Raw genomic sequence first — 26,777 nt, forward strand, 5'->3', positions numbered from 1 at the left:
TGTCCTGCAGCCCCAGGCCCTTCCCCCTGTGTCCATCGGCAGGCTCCTGCCCTCCAACGCCTTGCTCCTCGCTGCCCCCAGCCCCCAAGTCTCCCAACATAGTCTCCCATGTTCTTGACCTGTAGTAAAAAGTTGTGAGCGTGCACCTGTGAGGGCTGCGTGTTTATATTGACACACACGTCACACACTGCTCTGGTGAGCCATGAAGCATGCACCAGAGGTGGAATCACTGAACTAGGTGTTGCAATTAAAGTTCTCTTCCTAACCCAACACATCACCTTGGTGACCACTCTAGATGGCCCTGGCCTGGGGCTGGGGCTGATGGGGAGTCGCTCAAGGAGAGCGGCCAGGCATGAGGAGAAGCCCATCCCCAGCTGGTGAAGTCTGGAGTGGGTCCCCCTGCCATCTCTCCTGCTGCCCCTGGGAGGCGGGATGAAGGTGGTAATGAGCACCCCAAACCCGGGCTTGGCCTCTGGCATGGCCTCAGGTAGCCCAGATCCCCATCCCACGCCTGCCTCTCCCCAGAGCCTCCAGTCATCGCCCCTGGCCCCTCCAATGTGACCCTGACTGCCCACAGCCCGGCCTCACTGCCCTGTGAGGCCAGCGGCTCCCCAAAGCCTCTGGTGGTCTGGTGGAAGGATGGACAGAAGCTGGACTTCCGCCTGCAGCAGGGTGCCTACCGGTAAGGACGCAGGTGGACCTGGGCCTTCCCGAGCCACAGGCAGTGGGGAGGGTGTGCCCATCTCACACAGCAGGGCCATTCAGCAGCCAGGCAGTGTGTGCTCGGGTCTTCCTGGGCCAGGACCAGACCCCAGAGGCCCAGGAGGGCCTTATACTCAGGCAGACAGAGTTGCCTGACATGGGGCAAGGGGTTTGGGACCTTCAGCCAAGGTGTATCAAAACCAAACATGAGGCAGCCGGGAGTGTGGCCCAGCATGCCTGAGGCCCGGGTCAATCCAGCACCGCCCAAGCAAGCACACCAAGAACAAGACTGCAGCTGGAGTGGGAGCTGGTCACTCAGTGACCATTGGAGTGTCAAAGGAGTCAGTTTGCCAGTTGATTCACCAACTCTGTCCTGTTAGACACGGGGACACTGTGGAGTTCATGCCTGAAATGAGCTCAACACACTTCAGCCTCCCGATGGGGACTTGGGCGTGTCATCACGAGGTCATTCAGATGTTCCCATAGCACATGCAGGGCTGCAGAGAAACACGGGGTAGGGTGAAATCTCCCCCAAGCCTGCAGCTGAAACCTCCTCTTCTAGAAGACGCTTCTGAGTCACGCTGGGGGCAGGTGCAGGAGGGGAACGGTCGTGAGGCTCCCACTTGCAGACTGCCAGGCAGGTCGGCCAGGCTGGCCCCTCTGCAGCCCCGGGCCCTTCCCCGTGTATCTCTCGGCAGGCTCCTGCCCTCCAACGCCCTGCTCCTCGCCGCCCCTGGCCCCCAAGACTCAGCCCAGTTTGAGTGTGTGGTGAGCAATGAGCTGGGCGAGGCCCGAAGGCTGTACCGGGTGACTGTGCAGGGTGAGTCAGGGTGCAGATGGGCGGGGACGCCTCGGGCACTGTCCCTGACACGGAGACTCCCAGCCCTTCTGGGTGCAGAGGGCCCTCTCCAGGAAGCTCTCCTGGGCCCTGCTCTCCACCCTGGCCCAACCCCGGCTTCGTACAGCTCCTGGCCAGGGGAGCTTGCAGGGCGGCCCTGCCCTACCCCGATGTTGTACCCCAGCGTGTCCTTGTCATCACCCTGGTTGGAGTTCCTCTTTCCACGGCTGCCCACTGCCCTCACCTGGGCCCACGCGTCCTGTGGTCCGGCCCAGCCGAGCCTCCAGGTTCAGCTCACCCACCACCCTCTCCCTCTGAGGTCCACTTGCGCTGCCCGGTTCTTTGTCCCTTTTCTGGGGACCTTTGCACACGTGGTATCCTCTACCCAGCCAGCACCTGCTCTTGCTTCAGCTCTCAGGTTTAACACCGTGTCCTGGGGGCCGTCTCTGGCCTCTTGCAGTCTGGCCCAGTGAGCCCTGCCAAGCCCCCTCTCCTACAGCCCCCGAGTTCCCGGCCAGCTCTCTGCAGAAGGCTCAAGACCCTCCCAAGCCCCGGGGTATTTCCCGAGTGAGCAGATGTGCCCACATCCAGTGCCTGGCCTTCATCAGCCATGTCACGTCTACAGTTATCATCCCCTGCCCTGGCGGCTGTGTGTCCCCACGCACTCGGCAGGGCCTCAAACCTCTCCTTGGTTCCAGTGCCACCCACCATCGCAGATGACCGGACGGACTTCACTGCAGCCAGGATGGCCCCTGTGATCCTCACGTGCCACAGTGCAGGCGTGCCGGCCCCCGTCGTGTCCTGGAGCAAGGCGGGCTCCCAGCTGGGGGCGAGGGGGAGCGGCTACCGCGTCCTGCCTTCAGGTGAGTGAGGGCCAGCAGGAGAAGGAGCCCAGGTGGTGGAACAGGGTGGAGAGCTCGTCCAGCTCCCCGTCCCCAGCCTCACCCCGCCAGCCTCAGTCCCTGCCCTGCGCTGGGGGAGCCCCTCTGCGGTGCCCCGAGGCTCCTGGGCAGGCCGGTGCTGCCCATGACAGTGGCCCAGAGCTCCTTACAGCCAGTTGTACCCCATGAGGGGCGTTGCCTTTCTTAGGAAGTTGTGCTCTTGATCTTGGGGTATTAAAAGTTCCTTTTGATGAAATCAAGCTAGTGGTAGGACAGTAGGTGGTGACGTCTTAGATGTCTCTGTCGACATAACAAGTTAGCCACTTTTTGGGGACCCCCCCATAACTTGATTTATTGTGGGTTAGTGAAATCCTACAGTCGGAGGCCTCTGCTAGAAGGGTGCTCTTCAAGCTGTTGGGAAACAACAGAACCCTCCCCTCCCACTAGTGGGTGCTCCAAGCCAGCAGTGAAAATCAAGCAGCTGGGGCGAGACCACGGGCTAGTCCAGAGGCCAGCGGGCCTTGCTCCCCTTGCCTGCCCAGCAGGCCCACAGGGGTCCCCAGTGGACACTTTAGAGACCTCTTTGCTCACCAGCTGGGGTGCAGCCTGCATTCCGAGAAGGTTAAAATGGTGCTTGCTGGGGACCCCGGGCTAAGGGGGGATGTGGGGAGGACAGGGGAGGCAGCAATCCTGGGAGGCCTCCTGGAGTAGGTGGGGTCTTAGCAGAGCAAGGTGAGAACAGCAGTGGAACCCTGGGCCAGAGACTCCGGGAGGGCAGTGAGTTTCCAGAGACCATCTTGTTGATTCTTCACTGTGTACATGGGGAAACAGGCCCAGAGGGTGGAGGGACTTGCTCGCAGTGGTGCCCCAGGCAGGGGCAGAGGCAGGCCTAGAACCCGGGTCCCATGCCTCTCATCCCCGTGCTGTTAACAAGGGGACAGGGGTTGCAGTGGGGCCGGGCACCTCTGTCCCCAATCCCTTCATCCCTCCGGGCACCGTTTCCACCCGCAGGTGCCCTGGAGATCGGGCAGGCCCTCCCCATCCATGCCGGCCGCTACACCTGTACTGCCCGCAACTCTGCCGGCGTGGCGCGCAAACACGTGGTCCTTGCTGTGCACGGTAAGGGTCCCGGGGCAGGGGGCGGGTGGACAGCTGGCGGCAGTGGGCGGGAGTGAAGGGGGGCCCTCGGTCCCGGACGCCTGGTCCTGCCCCTGATCTGAGTCCCCCGAGGGAGTCTTCAGGAAAGTGGAGCCAGCGCCCGGCGCCTACGCGCTCTTGCTGCTGAGATTTTGTGAAACCCACTCCCTTTATCAGCCTCTCTCCCTGGTCCTGAGAGGCTCCCTGCTGGTGGGGCTGGTGTTAGCAGTGTCCCCAGGAACCTCTGTCCCCTGTGCCTCCTCAGCGTCCCCTGTGGTGAAGCCGCTGCCCAGAGAGGTTCGGGTCCTGGCAGGGGAGGAGGCGCTGCTGCCCTGTGAGGCCTCAGGGGTCCCCCGGCCGAGCGTCACCTGGCAGAAGGAGGGGCTCAGCCTCCCCACAGGTGAGTCCCGCAGCAGCAAGGGCAGGAAGACGTCCTCTCCAGGACCCTGGGCCTCCTCCCCGGCCCCAGGACACCCCAGCCCTGCCAAGAGGTCCCACAAAGGCCCCCCGGGCCAGAGGCACGTCCCGACCCCCTGCTCTGGTGTCGCTCCTGCCCTCCTTTTTCCTGGCACCGCAGCCTGAGAGCCACCTGGGAGCTCAGTGCTGAGCTGGCTTCGGGAAAGGCGGGCTCAGCTGGCTCCGCGCCAGGCCTCCTTGCTCATCTGCCTCCCTGTGGCCCCCCATGGATACCTGTCAGCGACACTCAGCTGCCTCCTCAGGGCTCCCCCTGTTCCAGCCGCTGGCCCTGATTTCCTCCCGTCACATCCAGGTGTGAGGACCCGGGTCCTACCCAGGGGACAGCTGCAGATCATCCACGCCCGTCCCGAGGATGCTGGGAACTACTTCTGCCTCGCCCAGAACGGGGTGGGCAGCGCCATGGGGAAGACGCGGCTGGTGGTGCAAGGTGGGCCTGGGGTGTCCCCGGCAGCCAAAGGCCTGGGGGCTGCTGCGAGCTCCTGCCCCTGCCCGGCTCTGGGCCCAGACAGGGCACACCCACCCCAGCACGGCCTGTGGCTCTAGGGGGGCTCAGGGACCTATCTCCTCTGTTGTACCGCATGGCTTCAGGAGTAAACTCCTGCCCCTGGCCTCCGTGGCCCTGGGACGGTCTCGCCGTCCCTCTCTCATTTGGACTCTGGGTCCACAGCCACCGCTTCCTCTGCACAGACACACAGCTCACGTCCTTTCCCTCGTCCTGACCAGTCGCTTCGTGACCCTGGCAGAGACTGGCGCTGGGCCGAGGAGGCTCCGTGTGGGCGTCACGCTCCAGTCGCAGGCCTGCTCTCTGGGTGTCCTGGTGGCCGTCCCTTGGGCAGCCTAGCGGGTTAGGACCCAACTTTTCTGTGAGCGCAGAAGATGCCCTGGCTCCAGGCCCCTTTGTCTGGCCTGCTTCTCTCCCTGGTGACCTGCCGCGTGGCTGTTGGTTACCACATGAGCCTAAGGCCACGTGCCCCAGCCCCAGCCTGGCTCCCCTGCCCCAGCATGGCTCCCCTGCCCCAGCCTGGCTCCCCTGCCCCAGCATGGCTCCCCCTGCCCGGGCCTCACGTGGGCCTCACGATGACTGTTCTGCTTTTGATCCTGGAGCTGCCCTCCTCGGGGTCTGTGCCCAAGGGAAGCTGCTTCGCCTCTGGGCCGGAGCTCCGGGTCACTGCATGTGTGCAGCAGGCGCCCGGCATGGCTTCCCACACTCAGGGCCCCACTCATCCAGGCCACCGGCCATGACCTCTAAATGACCTCTAAATGGGAAATGGGTGGGGCAGCTGATAGGGAGTGCTGAGGGCCCTGCCCAAGGCCAAGGCTCCAACCCCATCCCGAGTGGAGCTCCCTCTCCCCACAGTGCCCCCCGTGATCGAGAACAGCCTCCCTGACCTGTCTGCCCCTGAGGGCTCCCATGCCCTCCTGCCCTGCGTGGCCAGGGGCAGCCCTGAGCCCGACATCACCTGGGAGAAGGACGGCCAGCCCGTGTCTGCAGCCGGGGGCAGGGTCAGCGTCCAGCCTTCTGGGGAGCTGCTGGTGAAGAACTCGGAGGTGAGGGCCGTGGCCCAGGAGCAGGAGGGGAATGGTGTCACCATCCAGGAGCGCAGGCTCCTGGTGAGCCCCCGTGTGCCACGCTCTCACAGCCCCGTGCAGCTCTGACCCAGGAAATGGAGGAGACCTGTGCTACCACCCACTGATGACAAAACTTAATCGTCCCAAGATACATCGTGGCTCAGAGGCACAATCAGCATTGGCCCTACCCTCTTCACCAGCTCCCGGGGCAGGGGGATGGGAGGGCCTTGGTGTAGACCATTCCCGTGGTCAGTGGGGGGCTGAACCAGGCTGTGGGTGGGACCCCCACGGCCTCCTCTTCAGCACTCAGCACATTCTGTAATTGCAAATGGGCTGGGGGGCTGATGGGGTGCCGGCTGCCAGGCCAAGGGAGCTAGGCATGCAGTGGAGGTGCCGCACCCTGTTCAGCGCTCCCCAGAACACCTCCCCTCAGAGCCTCTGGGCCCTCTCTGCAAAGGCACCAAAAGTAGGGCCTGCCCTGGGGTCTTTCAAGTATGGATGAGGTGCAGCAGGTCTGCCTCTGAACATCAAGCCCAGCAGTTAGTAGATGCTCAGTAAACGGGAACAGTCGGTTCCTGTCATTTGTGTCTTGCGGCAGGATTGGATGGCAAAGGAGCACAGCCCTATGAAAGCAGTAGTGGGTTCAGGGCACAGTGGTGGGGACCTCCGGTAGCTAGCTGTGTGATCGTGGGCAGGTCACGCCACTTCTCTGGGCTGGATGTTCCTTGGGAACGTGCAGAGGATGGGTCCACAGGGGCACGGTGCCAGGGGACAGTTTTCAGGCTGGCACCTCTCTTGCCCACAGGACCAGGACGCCGGCACTTACACTTGTACAGCAGAGAATGCTGTGGGCCGGGCCCGCCGCCGAGTGCACCTCACCATCCTGGCGCTGCCTGTCTTCACCACCCTGCCTGGGGACCGCAGCCTGCGCCTCGGGGACAGGCTGTGGCTTCGCTGTGCGGCCCGTGGCAGCCCAACCCCCCGCCTTGGCTGGACCATCAACGACCGGCCCGTCACAGGTCTGTGTGGGGTGGTAGGGCAGTGGCAGGGCGTGGGGATGGGCTGGAGACCTGCCTACTGGACAGGAAGTTGTCTGAGGGCCCAGGGCTTCCGGATCTGGTTTCCAGGGACACAGGGCAGACCTGCGTGTCTGCCTGGGACAGGCCATGTATCCGAGCTGGCAGGAAGCCCCTGGGAGACTCAAACCAGAGGGCTCGGGCCAGGAGGGGCCTGCGTCCAGCCAGGGCTGCCGCTCCCATGGCGGGACCTCAGGGTGTTGGGGATCTGTCCTCCCACCTGGGATCCAGGTGACCTTCAGGGAGGCGAATTGCTGAGTTGCTGAGCCCCCTCCAGCGCGATGCCCCCCCCAAGTCAGGTCTGTGTCACACCTTGGCACAGTGGTGGTTTGCCAGACCCTGCCCTTTCTGGGGGCAGAACTTGGTGGGCCGCCCTCCCAGCTGCTTCATCTGGGAAAGGGGAGGACCTGGAGCCCGGGGCCAGGCTGACAGGACACAGGAGCCGCGCTTGGTGCCGGCCTTGTCCAGAGGGAATGGCCCAGGGGTGGTGACATCTGTCCTGTCCCTGGTGTGCAGCCAGTGTGGGGCCACAGACGGGAAGACGGCACCCACTGGCACCCCTCTGTAGGGAAATGGCGGTGCTCTGTGGCCTCACGGTGATGGCCCCCGAGGCCTGGCCCTGGCTGCTCGGGTGCAGCTCTCTCTGGGGTGCACAGGCTCTTTCACCACGGCCTCCGGGCCCTGTGACTCCCGCGTCCAGGGTGGAGGGACACTTCCTTCCATGGTGGTGTCCTTATTAAGCGTCTGCTGGGTACCCAGGCCTGGGTGGGATCTCGGGGAGGAAGGCTCCCGCACTGGGCCACCTCTTTCTCTACCACAGACGGGGTGTCTGAGCAGGACGGGGGCAGCACCCTGCAGCGGGTGGCCGTCACCAAAGAGGACAGCGGGACCTACGTCTGCTGGGCTGAGAACAGAGTGGGCCGCGTGCAGGCGGTCAGCTTCGTCCACGTGAAGGGTAGGGCCAGCCCGCGGCTGTCTCGAGGCCTCTGTGCGCCCTGCCTGTGGCTTTCTCAAGAGGCCAGGCCCTGTCCTCCCAGTGGCTGTTTGTTCACACTCAGCCCTGGGCCTACCTGCCTGTGGACAGTCCAGGACGGAGGAGGGCACAGGGGCCAGGGCAGCCTGGCGGAGAAGTGCCCGAGGCACGCAGCCTGCCATCTGTCCCCTTGAGCCTTGCTCCACCAGGGGCAGCCCAGGGACCTGGTCACCTCTTTGCTCAACTTCAGGAGGCACCAGGGCACCTCTGCAGGTTTTAGAGTAGGTTCCGTGTCAGGGACCAGGATGGAAGGCCGCTGAGTGCCCAGCAGCATTCTGAGACTTGCTCGACTCTAGGAGTTGCTGTGCTCCCTCCCCCCCCTCCCCCCCACTCCCCACCGTGGTGCTGGGGATGGAACCTGGGGTCTGGTGCCCTCTGCCCACTGCCCACACCCGCTCTCTTGGCCTTGCTGTGCGCCTTCTTGTTTTCCTATAGCTCTGGTTTGCCAAAGTGCCTGGCAGGCCCTCCATGGCTGGCACCCTGGGCTTGTGCTGTGTCCCTGCCTGTGCCTGTCTCAGGCATCACTAGTCCACCACAGCACAATCCCCACTGAGCTTCAGATTCTTCTCAGCACAGTTCCTGGTGGCCCTGGCATGGCTATGTGATGTGACCCAGGACAGGGAAGCTTTTTGCCCTCCCAACCCGTTGACTCTACAGAGCCGGGGCCATCAGGAGCCCTGGAGCCCTGGAGGCGGGGCTGGCAGGCCTGTGGGTGGGTTTCTGGGAGGTTGACCCTCAGGGAGCCTCCCTCCTGACCACTCACTGGTGTCACCCCCTGCAGAGGCTCCGGTCCTACAAGGAGAGGCCTTCTCCTACCTGGTGGAGCCTGTAGGGGGCAGCATCCGGCTGGATTGTGTGGTCCATGGAGACCCAGCACCAGACATCCACTGGACCAAAGATGGCCTTCCGCTGCCCCGCAGCCGTGCCCGCCACTGGCTGCAGAATGGTTCGCTGACCATCCCAAGGACAGAGGCAAGGCGGGGCCGGCACTTGGCAAAGCCAGCAGGGACACCCTTGTGCTTGTACCGGAGGGTGCTGCAGGCTCGTGGCCCTCTGCACGCCTGTTCCCCAGGGGTCCTCCCTCAGCCCAGGGGGCTTCTCCCCATGGAAGTTCTGTGCTCCAGTCCCCCACCCTCTCCCGAGCCTGACCCCCCCCCCCAGTTAGTGGTGAGAACTCAGGCGGACACCCTGCCAGGTATGTGGGATGGGCTGCGGCGGGACTCTGCCCCGGTCCCCTGAGTCTTTGCCCAGTCTCCAAAGGCTTGAACACAGGGGCAGCCCCCGCTCGCCTTCCACCCTGTGCTCCAAGTCCAGGGATTTGCTAAAACCCACAAGTCTCAAGTTCTCGTTCGGGTCTTGGACCTGCCCACTGGGAGCTGTCTCTGTGTCCCCATTGTGATGGGCCAGGGACCCCAGCAGCAGTAGCAGTGGCCCCTGTGCCCAGGGAGCCCACCAGGACCCTTCCTTTCACCTCAGTGCCTGTAACAGCCCAAGGGGTCTCTCCCCGCTTTAGAGATGGGGAAACTGAGGCGCCAGGGACAGGGAATGTCCCAGGGATCGGGTGCCACAGGTGAGCAGCAAGGCCGGGGTTTGGTCACAGATCCGACTGGCCTTCAAACCTACACTCTTTGCTTTGTGCCACCCTGTCCCTGGGCGTCCTGGGTGTCGTCCTCTGGTGTGGACAGAGCCACAGGCTGCCCCCCTCTGGTGGCAAGGCCACGCTTCCTGCATCACAGGTGTGTGGTCAGGGTCTCCTGTGAGTCAGGTCTCCCCGGCCACCTAGGTGGGGGGCAGCTGCCAGCCCTCCGCCCTCTGGAAGACACGCAGTGCACACTGGCCAGGAATGCAGGGGGAATCCTGGGTCACAGACATCTAGCTGGGTGTTTCCCAATCACCTTCCCCCGGGAACCCTCTTCTTCAAAGGTCCCGACACGGCACAGTGGAGCATGGTGCTGCAGTGTAGACGGCCTGGAGAGGCAGGTCTAGGCGTGCTTTCTCCTGCAGATGGAGCCCCTGCCCTTGGTCACCGCCCCCCGTGGTGGACCCTCTGAACAACCCTCAACAAGTCCCTCAGGACCTTTTTCATGCCCTGGCGGCCCTGTCCGATTCCTCTAAGCACCTTTCTGGTCAGAGGGGTCGCGGCCCAGTTGTCCCTCTGTGCCCAGCTGCTCCTTGTCCCTCCTGAGCATGGCTGTCCCTCCTTGCCACCTGCAGCCAGACGACGCGGGACAGTACCAGTGCCTGGCCGAAAACGAGATGGGCACCGTGAAGAGAGTGGTGACCCTCGTGCTTCAGAGTGAGTCTCCAGGTCCCTCTCCCTGCCCCTGGCCCTTCTCCCAGCAGATGGGGACATGGGACGTGGGTGCTCAGGGGTAGCTGTGGCTGGGGAACACAGGTGAAGTCCTGGGAGTGTCTCCCCAGCACAGGGGGAGACGCCCTGTCCACTAGTGAGTCCCCAGGGACCCAACACCAGGCCTGGGGCAGCCCGTGTCCACACTGAGCTGGAACCACAGCCCCGACGTTTGCCAAGTGCCTAGAGCTACAGGGTGTGACGTAGCCTGAAAACGACCCCTGAAGGGGTGCCTCTGGGGTTTTGTGGAAATGTCTTACTGAAGACAGACACGTCTGCGGAGCCGAGTGCACCCTGGGTCCTCAGTGTCCCTTCAGTGAGTCTGTTGGTGAGCCCCCCGCAGTGTCAGCTTCCGGGCCTGGCACCACCCTGGAGTCACCGCCTCCACCTGCTCACCACTGTCCTGAGCTTTACCTGTTTTATTTTTAAGAGCTTTACCAAGGTACAATTGACATACAGAAAGTCCACCCATTCCTCCCCGGGAATAAAAAGCCTTAAAAAGGGAAATTGGACCCGCCGACCTATGAGGGTGAACCTCGGAGCCGGTCACAAAAGAAAACACTACAGGATTCTGCTCCCATGAGTCCCTAGAGCAGCCGGGTTCAGACAGAAGGTAGAAGGGTACTGGTGTCTGATGGGTACAGGATTGCCGTCTAAAAGATGGAAAATTCTTAGGTCAGTTTTGCAACAATGTAACGCATTTAACTACCCCCAACTGTACACTTTCCAAGGTTAAGATGGTGACTTTTATGGTTTTTTTGTTGATTTTTTAAATTTTGTGTTTGTTTGGTTTTGGTGCCAGGGATTGAACCCATGGGTGCACTATCACTGAGCCACATCCCCAGCCCTTTTTATTTTTTTTATTTTGAGATAGGGTCTTGCCAAGTTGCTGAGGCTGGCCTTGATCTCACGATCCTCCTGTCCCAACCTCCAGAGTGGCTGGGATTACAGGTGTGGCCAACGCCCTGGCTTGTCTTTGTCATTTCTTAATGGTGCTTTTGAAAAACAAAAGTGTTAAAATTTGATGAAGTTCAGATTAATTGATTTCACATTTTGGGGATCATATATTTTGCCTAACCTAAGGTTCTATTTTCTTCTATAATTTTCATAGTCTCTTCTCACACCTTAGCTCTGTGATCCATTTTATGTGTTTTTACGTCAGCTCAGGGTCTAAATTCCTTTCTTTTTTTCCTACATATGGAATCCAATTGATGCAGATCTTTAATTCCTCTGAGGGATACTTGATAGTTTTTGGTATATTTCTTTTGTTTAATTGATTACTAAGTGTTTTATCATTTTAGATTTTGGGGGGCAGGTACTGAGAACCCAGGGGGCTGCTCTACCACTGAATTACATCCCCAGCCCCCCCCCTTTTTTTTTTAAACTTTGAGACAGGGTCTCACTAAGTTGCTGAGGTCGGCCTTGGATTTGTAATTCTCCTGCCTCAGCCTCCGAGTGCTGGGACTCTAGGATGGATGGAGTTGTTTCTCAGTTTGACTTTTTAATTTTCCACTGCTAATATCTGGAAACACGATTGATTTCCTGTCTTGCTTTGGCACCTGCCACCTGGCTTGGTTCTTGGTTCTCGTCAAGTTTCGGTCTACTCCTGGGACTTTCTGCCTGTGTCCCCTGCGTGTCCTTCAGGGCTAGCGACATGGCCTTTGGTTCTCTGCACTGTCTCATCTCGTCGTTGCTCAGCCCCTTGGTACAGTTGAGCGAGGGGCAGAATGGACGTCCCCCCGCTCTCGTTCGGGGTGGAACGTGTGCAGCGGGGGGCCTCAGGGCTTCAGCAAGTGGGGGAGCCCCTTTTCTGTCCAGCATGGGGAGCGTCCCAGGGCAGAGTTCCTGGTTCCAGATGGGATGGACAGCCCGCATCCCCCCTGCTCAGGACGGCCCGAAGCCTTCACACAGAAGACGGCTCCAGGGGTGAGGCGAGGAAAGGAAGCAGGACCCCTGGTCTGGGACCTGAGGAGCTAGGTGGTGGCAGGTTCCCTCTGTCCCCTGGGCTGAGCTGAGGACACCACAGGCTCCCCTCAGAAGCCCGCCCTCTCCTGCCAGAGGACCAGGGAAAGAAGGGCACAGTGAGCAAGAAGCGGGGAAGCCCCCCCCCCCCCCCCCCGTCAGGGGAGGCAGGGGAGTGCTGAGAGGTGCCGCCCCCTCCCCAGGAGGCCTGGTGCTGAGCCCCAGCTGCCCAGCCAGCCACGGCCCTCCCAGTTCCCTGGAGGGTAGGCAGTGCGGGCGGAGGGGCCGGGCAGGATGGAGACAGCAGGCCAGGCCCCGCCAGCTCCTAGCTGGCCCTTGGAAATCCCTGGTCAAACCAGCACCAGGAAAACCTCAGCTGAATGAGAAAGACAGCCAGACTCCCAGTGAGCAGCCCAGGGCAGGACGTCAAAGTCGGGGTCATAGAACCCAGAGCCGCTGTGGAAACGCTGGAAACACCTGGAGGAGGGGTCCCGGGGTCCTGGGCCTCCTCAGCTCACATGTCCCGGGGGCCTGCGGAGCCCTGGCTGCCCCCGCCCGGCTCCAGCTCCTCCTGCCGTCTCTGGCAGCTTCTCTGGCCCCGCACCAGGGCTGGCGGAGGGCCGCCTGCCTGCTCCTCTCCTTCACGGTAGCTGCTTCCACCCTCGCCACGCTCCTCGCCCCTGGGGAGGCAAAAGCTCCTGCTTGTGCAGTGACGACCACTGGTGGGACACAGTCCCAGGCAGGAAGGCCGCAGCGCTTCCGCTGCTCTTAGCAAAGCCCTGGAAGCCCTGGATAGGAAAATGAGTCCCGACTGGGGTGACTGCTGAGTTCTGGAGCCCTGTGGTCCCTGGAGCAGTTCCGTCGAGGTTTACATGGCTTGGGGGGGGAGCAGGCTTGCCGAAGTTCACTCAGCCCTGGCTGGAGGCCCTGCTCTTGCTTGTGCTTGACATTTAACTTGAATGAAATCGGAGGCTGGGGAGTAGCTCAGTGGGAGGTCCAGGTCCAGGCAGGTGCCAGCACCCCAGAGCAGAGCAGAAGTGGGTGGGAATGAGCAGGAGCCGCATCTCAAGTGCCGAGTGACAGCCTTCTCCTGAGCGGAGCACCTGGGGCTCTTCCTGTGGTCCCCGTGGAGTGACTGTTCTCATCGCTGTGTCCTTCCCGCTGTGGGGCAGGCCACAGTTAAACATTCCCTTTCAGATGAGAGAACTGAGGGTCGGGCAGTGACCTGGGGAGAGAGGCAGAGCCCAGGTTCTGCCTCCCATGGGTCCTAAGCCAGGCAGTTCTGGAGAGTGTCATTTAACACTGGAACAATCTAAGGGTCCTGGGTGAGGGTCAGTTTAGCAAGTCACAGTAGGTCAAGACGGTGGACCACGTAGAGTAAAATGAACATTCAGTGGCATGGGGAGGTATGGGGTCCACGTGGAGTAAAACGTAGAAGCAGGCACGTTGTAATCACGTAGTTGTGCGTCACGTGGACACGTCCTAAGAAGTGGGTGGTCAGGAGTCCCGTTGTCATGGGAACGTTGCTGGCATACTTCCCCAGACAGAGGCAGCTCTGACACCCCAGGCAGTGTCATCTTATGGGACCAAATGGCACACGCAGCCCATCCTTGAGCAAAATGTCACTAGTGTCACTAGGCAGCATGTGACCGTATTTTCTATTAGGGAGCCGTACCTAGAAGGAAACACGCAGGCGTGGTACCTGAGTGTGACGGTTATTCCTTTCCTTCCTGCCTTTCCTGTGTCCTAATGTGTCTAAGTGAATATGTGTTTAAGAAACAATTAAAATTCCTAAAAGCCACCTGGACCTCCCACAGGTGCCCCAGTGTTCCAGGTGGAGCCCCAGGACGTGACAGTGAGATCCGGGGAGGATGTGGTGCTGCGGTGCCAGGCCACCGGGGAGCCCAGGCCCACCGTCAAGTGGCTGCAGGCAGGTCGACCTTTGCGGACCAGCCGGCGGCTGCGGACCCTGCCAGATGGGAGCCTGTGGGTGGAGCGTGCGGAGGCTGAGGACGCCGGAGCCTATGAGTGTGTCGCCCACAATCTCCTGGGCTCTGCCACAGCCCGGGCGTTCCTGGCAGTGAGAGGTATGGGGCGTCCCTGCCCAGGCCTCTGTGGACAGAGACGTGGTCCCTGCACAGCGGGGTTTGTGCCAGGGTGCCCTCTCCTCCCTGCCTAGTCACAGCCTCGGACTGAACCAGCAGGGAGCGCCTGGGGGTCTCCTGCCTTGTGGGGTCCCCTGCCCATTTCCATCCAGGGAAACCGAGTCACTCAGAGGAGCCGAGTGTTTGCCACTCGGTTTTAGTCAGCTTGTCCACTGCTGTGACTCAAAGACCCGACAGGAACAATTGTAGAGGGGGAAGGAATGGAGTCAGAGGTCTCAGTCCATAGACAGCCAGCTCCTTTCCTAAGGGCTGGAGTAGGGCAGAAGGTCACGGCAGAAGAGAGTGGCAGGAGGGGAGCAGCTCACATGACCAGGAATCAGAGACCAGGCTCAGCTCCCCAAATACATATACCCCAAGGCATGCCCCCAAGGACCAGCCCCTCCAGCCACACGTGCCCACCTCAGTCACCACTCGTTAATCCCATCGGGGCTCGCTCGCTGATGGGGTTAAGACTGTCACAACCTGATCATTGCTCCTCTGAACCTTCTGGCATTGTCTCGCATGAGCCTTGGGGGACACCTGGCATCCAACCATGACACCACTCAACTTGGACAGGGCACCTGGGCTGTTCCTCGTCATCTGGTGTGGACATGGGTCATCTGGGCAGAGTGAATCACCAGTGTCCATGTTGCCCTTGGGGCTGGCTGTGGGTGACTATTAGTGCTGGTCCCCAACTCCTGACACTGCCTGCCGTGGTAGGAGGTCAGAAAGGACGGAGCTTACCCGTGTCACTAAGTCCTGCCACCTTGGAGTCCCCAGCTCCCCTCTTCCTGGGGCCACACGGAGCCTTAAAACTGAGAAAAGAGCTGTCCTGAGAGACTGCAGAACAATGGGCAGACCTGCACCAGGTCACGGGCATTCTGAATGGTCTGTGCCTGGACCCCCAACACCGCAGAGGAGTGTTTCCGACTCTGTGTCTCCTCCTCCTCCCGCGGCAGGCGCCACGGATCTGTCGCCCACGCAGTATGGGAACCTGCCCACAGACCCCTTCTCCAGGCAGCACCTTCCACTCATCGACACTTTGCCACTTGGAAGCCACTGTCCTAGTTAGGACCCCTCTGGCCTCTGATGCCCTCACCACCTCTGAGCAGGGGCAGGGGGCCAACAGATGCAGCTCTGAATGGTCAAGGCTCTCTGGTGCCCAGTCAGGGGTGCTGTCTTGGGGGGGCTTTGGGTCTGCAGGAGCCTCCCTCTACCTCAGAGCTTGGTCCCAGCTCTCCCCCCACCCACCTGGCACCTGGCCCCTGCTGGCTCCCTAGAGCTGGCAAACCCAAGTACAAACTGGGAGTTACAGCCACAGGCACTTCCTGCCTGGCAGGTCTGGGGGCTCCAAGTCCAAGGTCAGTGTAGGCAGGGCCTACTCCTTCCAAGGGCTGGGAGCGAGAATCTGCCCTGGGCCGTGCCCCAGGGTTTAGGGGTCTGCTAGCCACTCTGCCTAGTAAAGGCCTCACCGGTGTCTGTTTTCATTGTCACCTGGCATGTCCCTGTGCGTCTGGCTCTAATCTCCCCTTTTTGTAAGGACACCATGGTATGGGATTAGGGCACACCCCATGACCTCTGTAAAGACCCAGGCTCTAGAGAAGGTCACATTCTGAGGTCCTGAGGGTCAGGGCTTCTACGTGAGGATGGGGGTGGCTGGGGGTGGCATCCAACCCATGACGGGCTCCTTATGTTTTCAATAGAAATAACTATTTTCCTTTATGTATGCTAATTGCAGAAAGGCCAGGTAATACAGAAACCTAAGAAGGGGTGAAAGTGATTATCTCATGATTCAATTTCCAAAAATAGCCTAGGGGATGGCCTGGGGTGTATTCATTCCCGTTTTTTTCTTTTGATGGAGGATGTTGGGTTCACGGTGGTCTCTACAACCTGCCCTTTTCTTACTCTGTCTTGGGTGACACCCCGTGGGTCACAGGCCACCTCTGGCCAGGCCCCCAGCACTGCCTGTGGGTGTTTTCATGATGACTTCAGGTGGTTTTGTAGATATGCACAGTGCCTTTCTCCAGTGTCCCCTCCTGGAACCGCTCCTTGGTGCGCTCCGTTTCTGCAGGACACGTTCCTTTGGGGGCTCTGCCTTCTGGGGAGTCTCAAGTTCTCAGGGCCCCTGACTGTCAGCCTGTCGCTGTCCCTGCCGGCTTCAATGCCCTTCCCTGTCAGCCAGAGGGTCCCAGCCCTGGCCTTGTGGGGGACGAGAGGCCACTGAGACCCCAGGTCTGAGAAAGTCAATAGTGGCTTGCCACTCCTGGGCTCTGAGCTCCTGTCCCTTTCAAGGCCACCGGGTCACACTCCAGCCTTCTCACAGCAGCTCCTGGTTCCTTCGATGTCCCCTTATTAAAAGGCCTCCACCGCAGACAGCAGATACTATGTTGGGGAGAAACCTCCCAGACGGGCGTTGAGCCGCCCCCAGCCCCACAGAGGCTGCAGGAAGCGGCGCTCTTTCCTGGAATCCAGCTCAGCCAGCCCTGAGTCACCCACTTAGGGTCCTGGCCAAGAGTGCTCTATGTTATTTTTTGACAGATCATGGGCAATGTGTTGTTCGAGTCCCCCTGGGAGCTGGTGAGCGCGGAGGCAGGCTGACTCCTGGCCGGAAGGCCACATGCCCAAGGAGACAGCTGGCCCCTGGTCGGAGGACACTCCCGGCACTGGCAGCTCTCATCTGTCTGATTAGTGCTGAGGGCCTCTGCTCATTAGGAAACCAGCCACCGCAGGCAGGCCAGCTGCAGGACCAGGGTCACGGATGGGAAGGGGGGTCTTCAGGTGGTGGCACTGAGCCCTGGCCTGCTGCCCTGCCCCCAGCTCCTGCCATCACGGGTCCTGGTGGTTTAGAGACCAGGGTCTCTTGCATGTCTATAGGCCAGCATCCTCATGTTCAGATAACTTGGTGTGGCTTGGGGGCCTCACTTGCCGGATTTCACCCCAGCTGAGAGACCCTCCTCACACTTCACTTCTCCTTTAGAGCCACGATCCCCTGTGTTGAGTCCATTACTCCTTAGCTCTGTGTCCTTGGGCAAGTTACTTCACCTCTCTGAGCCTCAATTTACTCCCTCATGAACTGGGTCTGAAGCAGTCCCTGTGTGTACAGGGGCAGGGGAGGGGAGGGTCTCACTCCTGCTCTTTTTCTTCACAGAGGACCCCCAGGGGAGCCGGGGCAGCATGGTTGGGGTGATCAACGGCCAGGAATTTGGCGTGGCTGCTCTCAACACCAGTGTGCAGCAGGAGGCGCGTTCCGGGGTCACCACCATCCAGAGCAGCATCAGCCACGTCCCGGCAAATGTGGGTGAGTAGAAGCCAGAGTGGCGCTGCCTCTAGGCCCACCGCTCCAGCCTGCCAGGGACCCTGTGGCTCCTGCAGGACCAGGAGGAAGGCGGGCCCCAGGCTCGCTCAGGCCCCGATTCCCAGAGGAGAGCTGGCTGCCCACCAGCAGAGCCAAGCCCCAGAGCAGGAGCATCCTCTCCGGCCCTCGGCCCCCACCACCCAGAACACCCGCCCTGACCCCAGAGACCTGAGGCCAGGGATGTGGCTGCAGAGCTCAGGGAGAGGCCCAAGCTGCCTGCTCTGCGGGGCCTCCACTGTCAAGTCCGAGGCTGACAGAAAAGTGAACGTGACAGAAATGACTTAGGGAGCAGGCTGGCAGGGACGAAGGCAGGGAATGTGAGAGTCACATCAGCTAGAAAACCCAGAGGACCCAGGGGTGTCCCCCGGCACCAAGATCCCTAAAACAGTGTGTCCCGAGCAGAGGAACAGACCTGGTCCCAAGGGACCTCGCCGTCTTGTCCCCCCACCACCTTGCCTCCGAGCCTCCTCTGGGGTCAAGGCAGGGAAAGGGCGGTGCTGATGGCACCTGTGCTAGCCGTGGGAGCAGCGTGGGCAGGGGGCTTGGGCCAGGGTCACTCAGATGTGTCCAGCTGTGGCTGCTTATTCCAGCTGCAGGAGCCCCGAGGAAACCTTGATCCCAGGCCTAGTGAGCCAGGCTCTGCCCAGGAGACAGGCACAGAGAGGTTGAAAGGTTCAGCTCACGCACAGGAACCCAACTTCCTCCTGTTGACCTCACAGAGCGCCACTGTCCCTGACCCCAAGCAAACTGGGTCCTGGTGGTGTCCCTGGCCCAGTGTGCGGCTTCACCCTGCCCCAAGAGGGCCAGGCATCACGTGAAGGTCTGAGACTCCAGGTCCAGGGCAATTTTTGCCTCTTTTTTCAAAGTCGGTGGTCTGGAACAATCCTTCCTCTCCTGGGCTCCTCTGGAAAGCGTCTGCAAGTTTGGAAACTTGGCTGATGTTTAACTCAGCCAGCAAACATGTCATGGCAGCCTGTCGAGCTCGGGTTCAGATGACCCTCATCTGTGTATGCTGGACTGAGTTGAACGTTTCTTTCTATAAACTTATTAGTTTTTAAAACGACTTCATGAAATATGTTTTCTCTTGCTGTTTCCCAGGTTCTGGTTAAATACCTGGAGAGGGACAGGGAGGGGAAGGACTGAGCTCTCCTGGGGACAGTGGGGAGCCAGGGGACGGGGTAGAACAGGAGATGGCCACCCTGAGGGCCCAGCCCTAACCTGGCTCTGCACCCTGCCCTGTCCAGGGCCTCTGATGCGGGTGCTGGTGGTCACCATTGCCCCCATCTACTGGGCCTTGGCTGGAGAGAGCGGCGAAGCCCTGAACGGCCACTCCCTGACCGGTGGCAGCTTCCGGCAAGAGTCTCATGTGGAGTTTGCTACAGGTGAGCGGGGCCTCCTCAGGTGGGCGGGGGGGGGTGGGCGGCTGAAGCCAACCCAGGACTCCTGAGGTGACTCTGGGTGGGGTGGGGTGCACTGCAGGGGAGCTGCTCACAATGACCCAGGTGGCTCGGGGCCTGGATCCGAACGGACTCCTGCTCCTCGATGTGGTGGTCCATGGCATGGTGCCCGACAGCCTGGCTGATGCAGATCTTCAGATGCAGGTGGGGCCGGGGCCTGGGATGGGGGAGAGAATGGCGTGTCGCGCTCCCCACCGTGGCCAGGCAGCCAGGCCCATTCCCCCTGACACCTCAGCAGCAAGGGCCGGAGGGGGCCTGCCTTGGGCTTGGGTAGGAGAGCAGGTCCTGCTCCCCATTCCATAAACAAGGCCACCAAAGGGCCCCCGGCTGCCTGGCTGTGGAGGGAGACCAGAGGCTGGCCAGGCTCTTGCCCCCACCCCAGCCCCTGAGTTTCAGCCCCAGGCCTCCTCTCCCCCTCCAGGACTTCCAGGAGCACTATGTGCAGACAGGGCCCGGGCAGCTCTTCGTGGGCTCCACACAGCGCTTCCTCCAGGACAGCCTCCCTGCGCTCCTGCGCTGCAACCACACCATCCAGTACGACGCAGCGCGGGGCCCCCAGCCCCAGCTGGTGCAGCACCTGCGGGCCTCCGCTATCAGCTCAGCCTTTGACCCCGAGGCAGAGGCCCTGCACTTCCAGCTGACCACAGCCCTGCAGACGGGTGAGGCCCCCCACCCCCATCCCCCAGCTAAGACCTGCCAGAGGCACCTGGCTACTGCACTCTGACCACTGCCAGAGATAAGGCTCCACCTGACCGTCCCTCCCCCGCCAACAGGGACAGGGCTCTTCAGGCCAGACCTCCAACACCCTTCTCTGTGCCCCAGAGTGGAGGCCCAGCCCCCCAGGCTGACATTCAAGCCACATTCTCCTCCCTCTTCTCCCAAGGGTGCCTGTCCCACAGGCCCCGCTAGTGAGCGGGGCTAGGAGCCACTGTGGGAACCCCGAGACCCGCAGGAGACCCCCTATAGTCTCAACCAGGGGATGCCAGAGATCCCTGTGCTGTCACTAGAGGCCCCAAAAGGGACTGTGGGAGGAGGGCATTGCTGGGGCTAGGCAGACCCGGCTCAGATCCGCTCTGCACCCTGCCTGGCTCTGGGTCTCCCCAGCCTGTTCCCATCTGCGCCGTGGGCCGTGGGCCTGGCTTGGCCCGCCTCCCAGCTGCAGCTCCAGGGGCTGGCTGCACCCCCTCCCCAGCCCCTTCTCACAGGCAGCCAGATCTCCACCCATCTCCAGGCCCAGCGGCCCCACCCTGCCTTCGTCCTGCCTCCCTGGGGAGCCCTGCGGACCCCCGCACCCCCCTGCACAGAGCTGCTGAGCGGCTTCGCCCTGAGCTCCTGCTTCCTACTTTTCTTTGATGGTTTCTCCTGGGTCTCCTGACTCACTGCCCGGCCCCCTAGGAAGCCCCTGGGCACACGTACAGGATAGGGCACGTCCCACAGCCACAGCCTGGGACAGGCCTGGACGTGAGGCAAGGAAGGAGCTGTCTGGCTCAGGACAGGGCTGGTCGCCAGCTAGGGGGCATGGCCTGGGCCAGCCCCAGGAGGGACCTGGGAGCCAGGGCCGTGGCCAAGGCAGCTGGGAATGGGCACCCTCATATCCTTAGGGTCATCCCCTTTGTCTTACAGAGGAGAATGAAGTTGGCTGCCCCGAGGGCTTTGAGCTGGACACCCAGGGAGAGTTTTGTGTGGGTGAGCAACCTGCCCCCCCCCCCCCCGCATGGCCAGAGCAGGCCTTTCTCCTGGGATGCACCGTCTCTCTGGGCCAGCTGGCCGGAGGGCCCGTGAGACAGACCACCAGCTCTCTCCCCACCAGACAGGGACGAGTGCCTGGGCGGCCCCTGCTCCCACTCCTGCCTCAACACACCTGGCCGCTTCTCCTGCGCCTGCCCGTCAGGCTTCACCCTGGCCTGGGATGACAGGACCTGCAGAGGTGAGTGGGCCCCGGTGTGCAGGAGGGCCCTGACCAGGGGCACCTACCCCAGGCATGGCCTGCTCCTGAGTGCCTGATGCCAGCCTGAGGTCTCCAGCGTCCTGCCCCACCAGGTCCCTCTGAGGACAACATGTGGTCTTGGGTGTCAGGGTGATGGGGACCCCCAGGGGCACACCGGCAGCCACCACGTGCTCATGGCCCAGACACAGGCTCGGCCACTGTCCCCACATCAGTTCTGATCCATTGGCGTGGCCAAGGGGGCTGACACCAGTGGCCCGTTTACCTGTCACCTGACAAAGCTGCAGAGCGACAGTCTGACCCCGAATGTCCTGATGCTGACCACAGTCTGTACCCTCCAGTCCCACCAGTGGGGCCCCATGCTGCCAGGTCTCAGCCAGGCTCCAACCAGGTGCCCCAGAGGGCCCTGTGCGCAGCCCTGGATCAGCTGCTGCCGGCCAGGGCCTTTAGGACTCTGTATCTGTGGGGATGACGGAAAGAGGTGGCAGGAGGGCTGGGGCTGTCCTGCCAGGGGCTCTTGGGTGGGCTAGGCCAGGGCCCTGTGGCGGGGAGGGCGGGGAGGGTGGGCATGTGCTCCTGCAGCTGTCTGCCTGGCCTGCCCCCAGACGTGGACGAGTGTGCGTGGGATGCCCACCTCTGCCCAGAGGGTCAGCGCTGCGTGAACCTGCTGGGGTCCTACCACTGCCTCCCCGACTGTGGGCCGGGCTTCCGGGTGGCTGCTGATGGAGCCAGCTGTGAAGGTGAGGGGGCCACTGGGTGGAGCCTGGTAATGTCCCCAAGAACCCAGAGACTGCCAGGGTACACTGATGGGGGGCTGCATGTCCCTGGAAGGCTGGGCTTCAGGGCGCCAGGAAGGAGCGCATGAGGCTGGGAGAAAGCGTGAGAGGTCCCGGGACTGAGTCCTGGCCCAGCCCTGCTCCTGGCAGCTCAGTGTCCTTTGTCAAGTGTCTCATCCGTTCTGGGCCTTGGGTCCCTCACCTGTTGGTCGAGGAAGTCCAGTAGGGAGGGCAAACACACCATCTCTGCTGCCCCTCCCTATCCCCCATGGACCATGTCCTGCTAGGGACAGCCTCTGAATCCCCAACACGGCTTCCCCAGCAGCCACTATGGATAAGTGGCCACTGACCTTAGGGTTCAAACCTAGGTGCTAGCCCTGAGGGGTGACCTCTAGGATCCTTCCTGCTCTAGCATTCTATGGTTTCATGATCGGGGTCCCCCTGGCTCGTGGGAGACCAGCCAGCCAGTGGAGGCAAACATGGCGGCTCTGCCCTGTGGCCTGGAGAGCTGGGCTGTTTGGGGCTCTTCTGCCTGCTGCTGCCCTCTTCTCCAGTCCTTTAGCTCTTCCACACAGCAGGCTGCTAAGCTCCTCACGTGCTTATCCAGCCATCTTTACACATGAGGAAACTGAGGCCCAGCAGGACTGGACAGGGCAGAGCTCACAGCGCCAGGGCTCCGCCTCCAAAGCCCACCGTTTAAGGCCCTTCCTTCCTCCAGACCCAGATCCCTGCTGACCTCCAACGTGGGACTCGTGGGGGGTGGGGCAGGTGCTGGCCTTCAGCTGTTGACACGGCTTTGGAGAAGGGAACTGGAGTGACCCAGGTGTGGGGGGATGTGATCCTAGGGGAGGGGCTCTGGGCTAAGCCCCTCCCGACCACACCTGCCCAGATGTGGACGAATGCATGGAGCAGCTGGACGGATGTCACCACAGCCAGCTCTGTGAGAACAGCCCAGGCGGGCACCGCTGCAGCTGCCCCCGGGGGTACCGCACCCAGGGCCCCGGCCTTCCCTGCCTAGGTATGAGGAAGCCCACCCACTCTGGGCCTTGCTGGGCACGGTGGGCATTGGTGGCGTGGTGCTGGGAGTTCTGGACTGTGCTTGGCCCCACCCAACCCTGCAGGCCAGCGTCCCTGGCAGAGGGGGAGCCTGAGAGGCCTAGCGGGTAGAATGGACCTGAGAGACACCAAGAGCTGTGGGCTGGGCAAGCTGGACCTAGGGTGGTGCTCAGAGCTGGGGAGGGGGAGGCTCCAGGCTGCGGACCCTGGAGTCAGGGTGATGCCTGAGCAGCTTGGAGGCAGGAGCCCTGAGCTGCCCTCTTGGCCTCTGCCTGACCTCCATCTGCAGATGTCAACGAGTGTCTGCAGCTGCCCAGGCCCTGTCCCTACCAGTGCCACAACCTCCAGGGCAGCTTTCGCTGCCTGTGCCCGCCGGGCCACACCCTCCTCCGCAATGGCAAGGGCTGCACCCTCCTGGAGCAGAGTGCACACAATGTGACCACCATCAGCCACCCGGGCCCCTCTGCGCCCTGGTTACAGCCCCGGGTGTCCGTCCCTGGCCGCCCCTTCCATACCTGGGCTTCCCTCCGCCTGGGGCCAGGAGCTCTGAGCAGCGTGGACCGGGCCTGGTGCCCGCCTGGCTTCATCAGGCAGAACGGCGTCTGCACAGGTGAGGCTGGGCCCCAAGTGCCCCACAAGGACACGCCCCTGTGCCCTGGGCTCCTGGGCTGGTCGTGGGGCACCACCCTGTGTGGAAACCCAGGACTCACTGCGAGCGGGCCGGCAGGCAGGCGGGGGACAGAGGGCTGCTTCCCGGGGCCAGGCACAGGTGTCTCAGGCAGGGCTGCTGGGCGAGGGGCCTCCTAGGCTGTGTCCTCGGGAGGCCAGCTAGAGAAACCTGCTGGTACCAGGGCAGAGCGGCCAGGGACGAGGGTCCCAGGAGTGAAGGGGAATGCTCCAGGCAGACGTGAAGGCCCGAAGGGGTCTGATGGGCACAGAGGTGGGCAAGGGCCACCCCTGGACCCTGGGGCTGGCACTGGGCAGCAGAGAGGGGCAAGGCAGAGGCAGCCTCCTGGGGCACCCAGCCTGGGCACAGGGTTGGTAGTGGGGGTGACCCCCCTGCCTTGGTGGGGACAGGGCGAGGTCCCCACTACCAACAATCAGAGATTTCTCCAGTCCCTAAAGCCGGCTGGGGCAGAGTGGGGAGTGGGCGCCTCGGGCAGGAACTCTCCTGACCTGCCCAGAGCCGGCAGGTAGGTGTGGTGACCTGGCCTCTGACTCAGCTCCCCCTGTCCCCATCCGCCCCATCCTGCCACCTGCCTGACCAGACCTGGACGAGTGTCGGGTGAGGACCCTGTGTCAGCACGCCTGCCGCAACACCCAGGGCAGTTACCGCTGCCTCTGCCCCGCGGGCTACCGCCTCCTCCCCAGCGGCAAGAACTGCCAGGGTGAGCAAGGCGTCCTCTCCAGCCCTGTGAGGTGGGGCGGGGAGGCAAGCTCCGGGGGTTCAGGGGAGCACGCCAGGCCCCCACAGCCAGGTGCAACCGCCACTTCACCCAAGAGCCTCAAGAGACCATGCGGGCAGGATCTGAAGGCAGCCTACAGGGCCAATCTCAGCTCTGCTGTGTGTCCCTGGGCAACTCTCTTTTCCTCTCTGAGCCTCTACCCCCTGGTGAACTGGGGCTCACAGAGCACCCCTTAGATAGCTGGGGTGAAACCTGAAGAGCAGAGACACAGCAGCCATGGGCGGCCCTCCTGTAACTCCCAAGTCACCCTGATGCACCCAAGCAGGAGTGGGTCCTGCTGTTTCCCCACCCTGGAGGGTGGGAAACCTGCCTGCCCTGTCCCCCTCCACACAAGGGCAGTGAATGTCCTCTGGAAGGGTGAGGCATCCACTGAGGGAGACAAGGGTTGGGGTGGTCTCCGGTGCCCTGGGTGGAGGGTGACGCCAGCACAGCCCCTCTCCCCCAGACTCTCCATGGCCCCATCATGCACTAGGAAGTCTGGTCCCCAGGCTCTGGGCTGGGCTGTCTATGGACAGGCAAGGGTTGCCCTCCCAGCAGGTCCCACTTCCCGCCTTCTCTGGTTCTGGCTTTCCGTGCCCTTCTGTTGCTCCATCTTTCCATCCCCCACTTCACTTCCCCCACCCAGACATCAACGAGTGTGAGGAAGGCGGCATCGAGTGTGGGCCTGGCCAGATGTGCTTCAACACCCGAGGCAGCTACCAGTGTGTGGACACACCCTGTCCTGCCACCTACCGGCAGGGCCCCAGCCCCGGGTAAGGGCTGGGTTGTCTGGGGTGGAAGGGACAGGGCACGTCATCTGCCAGGATTTGTGCAGCTTCCACATGGGCTCCTGTGTGGACCACGCCACCCAGGAAAGTCGCCCAGGGCCAGTGGAAGCTACCCCGTCAGAACCCTGGGCAGACGGTGCCCACGGGCACAGCCAGCCAGGGCGCAGCTCGCCTTGATGCTGCATTCCCTGCGCTCCTCGAGTGGTAGGCCCACTTGCAGGGAGCTCAGGGCAGAGAGGCCAAGATGGGAAGAGGAACTCGCCAAACACAAGCTCCAGGCCCCCAAATGCACAATGAGCCAGAGGCACACCCCAGACCCCGGGTGGCAGACACTGAACACACCACACTTCCTTCACCACTCTGGGGCCACAGACACTCATGAAGTGGCACAGAGACATGAGGACCTTGGGGTCAGGAGCTGCTGCAACCAGAAAGGTTCCCTGGGGTGGGTGACTTGCCCTGGGCCTTACAAATGTGGAAGTGGATGTCCAGCAAGGTGGGATCCGGTGTCTCTGAGCTGCAAACCCAGGTGTGACTCAGCTCAGGGCACTTCCGCTCCCACAGAGCACAGCAGAGTTTTGTCGCTGCCTCCTTCGGGCAGCGCTGCCTGGGACTTGGTCCCTGAAGGACTCCTCGGTGAGGCGAAAGGTCATGGTTCTGGCCCCTTTGGGCCTCCGTTTGATGGTCTCTAAAATGGGCTAACAGGGACACTTCTAGGGAAGGTATTTGAGGCGCGGGGAGACGGGCAGCTTGGGCAGAGCAACGGGGGCTGGGGGTGAAATTCGGCCGCTCGGAGGGCAGCCTGGAGTCAGTCTGTCTGTCTGTGCGGCCCGCAGGACTTGCTTCCGCCGCTGCTCGCTGGACTGCAGCGCCGGCGGCCCCTCCACGTTGCAGTACCGGCTGCTGCCGCTGCCCCTGGGCGTGCGCGCCCACCACGACGTGGCGCGCCTGGCCGCCTTCTCCGAGGCCGGCGTCCCCGCCAACCTCACGGAGCTCAGCGTGCTGGAGCCCGACCCCCGAAGCCCGTTTGCGCTGCGCGCGCTGCGCTCGGGACACGGCGCGGTCTACACCCGCCGCGCGCTCACCCGCGCGGGCCTCTACCGGCTCACCGTGCGCGCCGCAGCGCCGCGCCACCAGAGCGTGTTCGTCCTGCTCATCGCTGTGTCGCCCTACCCCTACTGAAGGGGAGAAGGTCATCAGTTCCAGCTCGGTGGCTGGTGTGACCCCCGGGGGGTGGGGAGGAGCCGGGCCACCCCGCCATCCGGGCCAAGCTGCGGGAGGAACAGGGTGGCCCTGGTCCGTGACACCTGCTGTGGCAAGTGGAACGTCCTCTTCTCCCGCCCCGTGCGTCAGAGGAACTTTCGGTAAACGCGGCCCTGCGAACAGCCTTGACCCCTGGACAGCGAGCTGCCCTTAGGTAGCACAGCCACAGGCTGGGGGCGGGGGAGGGGGCGTGAAGCCTCCTGGGACACCGGGAGGGGGCTGTCCCCATCCACACCCCACACTGTCATCCTGAACCCAGTGTGTGTAATATAAAAGCAAGTGTTGCTAACCCACCTGGTTTCTTTGTCCAGTTATTTTACTTTGATGGAGGGGCCCTGGTCCTTTCCGTTTTGGTGGAGCACTGGAGTAGGAGTCCCGGGGACCCAGTGCCTTACAGAAGCATGGCCTCTGCCCCCTCTCTGGCCTCATTTTTTAGGAGATATGAATATTGCAGTAAGACTCCCCTTTCCCTAGGGCTGGGAGAAGAATTAATGACAACACATAGTAGCAAAAGAAAATTATT

The 26,777-nt window shown here is 62.1% G+C and overlaps 1 protein-coding gene across 1 annotated transcript in view; it reads left to right on the top strand.

Annotated features, from left to right (window-relative positions):
- Positions 1 to 26,524, top strand: part of Hmcn2 (hemicentin 2) — a 123,657-nt gene extending 97,133 nt beyond the window's left edge. Inside the window, exons 75-98 of the mRNA XM_026386316.2 lie at positions 526 to 682; positions 1,401 to 1,522; positions 2,239 to 2,403; positions 3,433 to 3,540; positions 3,824 to 3,958; positions 4,328 to 4,462; positions 5,393 to 5,583; positions 6,410 to 6,623; positions 7,501 to 7,635; positions 8,495 to 8,685; positions 9,928 to 10,009; positions 13,843 to 14,112; positions 17,318 to 17,467; positions 18,769 to 18,906; positions 19,004 to 19,125; positions 19,403 to 19,640; positions 20,605 to 20,667; positions 20,792 to 20,908; positions 21,532 to 21,666; positions 22,592 to 22,720; positions 23,048 to 23,368; positions 24,027 to 24,146; positions 24,850 to 24,976; positions 25,828 to 26,524. Coding sequence (XP_026242101.2) covers positions 526 to 682; positions 1,401 to 1,522; positions 2,239 to 2,403; positions 3,433 to 3,540; positions 3,824 to 3,958; positions 4,328 to 4,462; positions 5,393 to 5,583; positions 6,410 to 6,623; positions 7,501 to 7,635; positions 8,495 to 8,685; positions 9,928 to 10,009; positions 13,843 to 14,112; positions 17,318 to 17,467; positions 18,769 to 18,906; positions 19,004 to 19,125; positions 19,403 to 19,640; positions 20,605 to 20,667; positions 20,792 to 20,908; positions 21,532 to 21,666; positions 22,592 to 22,720; positions 23,048 to 23,368; positions 24,027 to 24,146; positions 24,850 to 24,976; positions 25,828 to 26,173 — 3,911 coding nt within the window. The 3' untranslated portion in view covers positions 26,174 to 26,524. The remainder of the gene's footprint in view (positions 1 to 525; positions 683 to 1,400; positions 1,523 to 2,238; positions 2,404 to 3,432; positions 3,541 to 3,823; positions 3,959 to 4,327; positions 4,463 to 5,392; positions 5,584 to 6,409; positions 6,624 to 7,500; positions 7,636 to 8,494; positions 8,686 to 9,927; positions 10,010 to 13,842; positions 14,113 to 17,317; positions 17,468 to 18,768; positions 18,907 to 19,003; positions 19,126 to 19,402; positions 19,641 to 20,604; positions 20,668 to 20,791; positions 20,909 to 21,531; positions 21,667 to 22,591; positions 22,721 to 23,047; positions 23,369 to 24,026; positions 24,147 to 24,849; positions 24,977 to 25,827) is intronic.
- The last annotated feature ends 253 nt before the right edge of the window (positions 26,525 to 26,777 follow it).

The sequence above is a fragment of the Urocitellus parryii genome, chromosome 4, assembly GCF_045843805.1.
Source record: "Urocitellus parryii isolate mUroPar1 chromosome 4, mUroPar1.hap1, whole genome shotgun sequence".
Taxonomy (NCBI): Eukaryota; Metazoa; Chordata; class Mammalia; order Rodentia; family Sciuridae; genus Urocitellus; species Urocitellus parryii.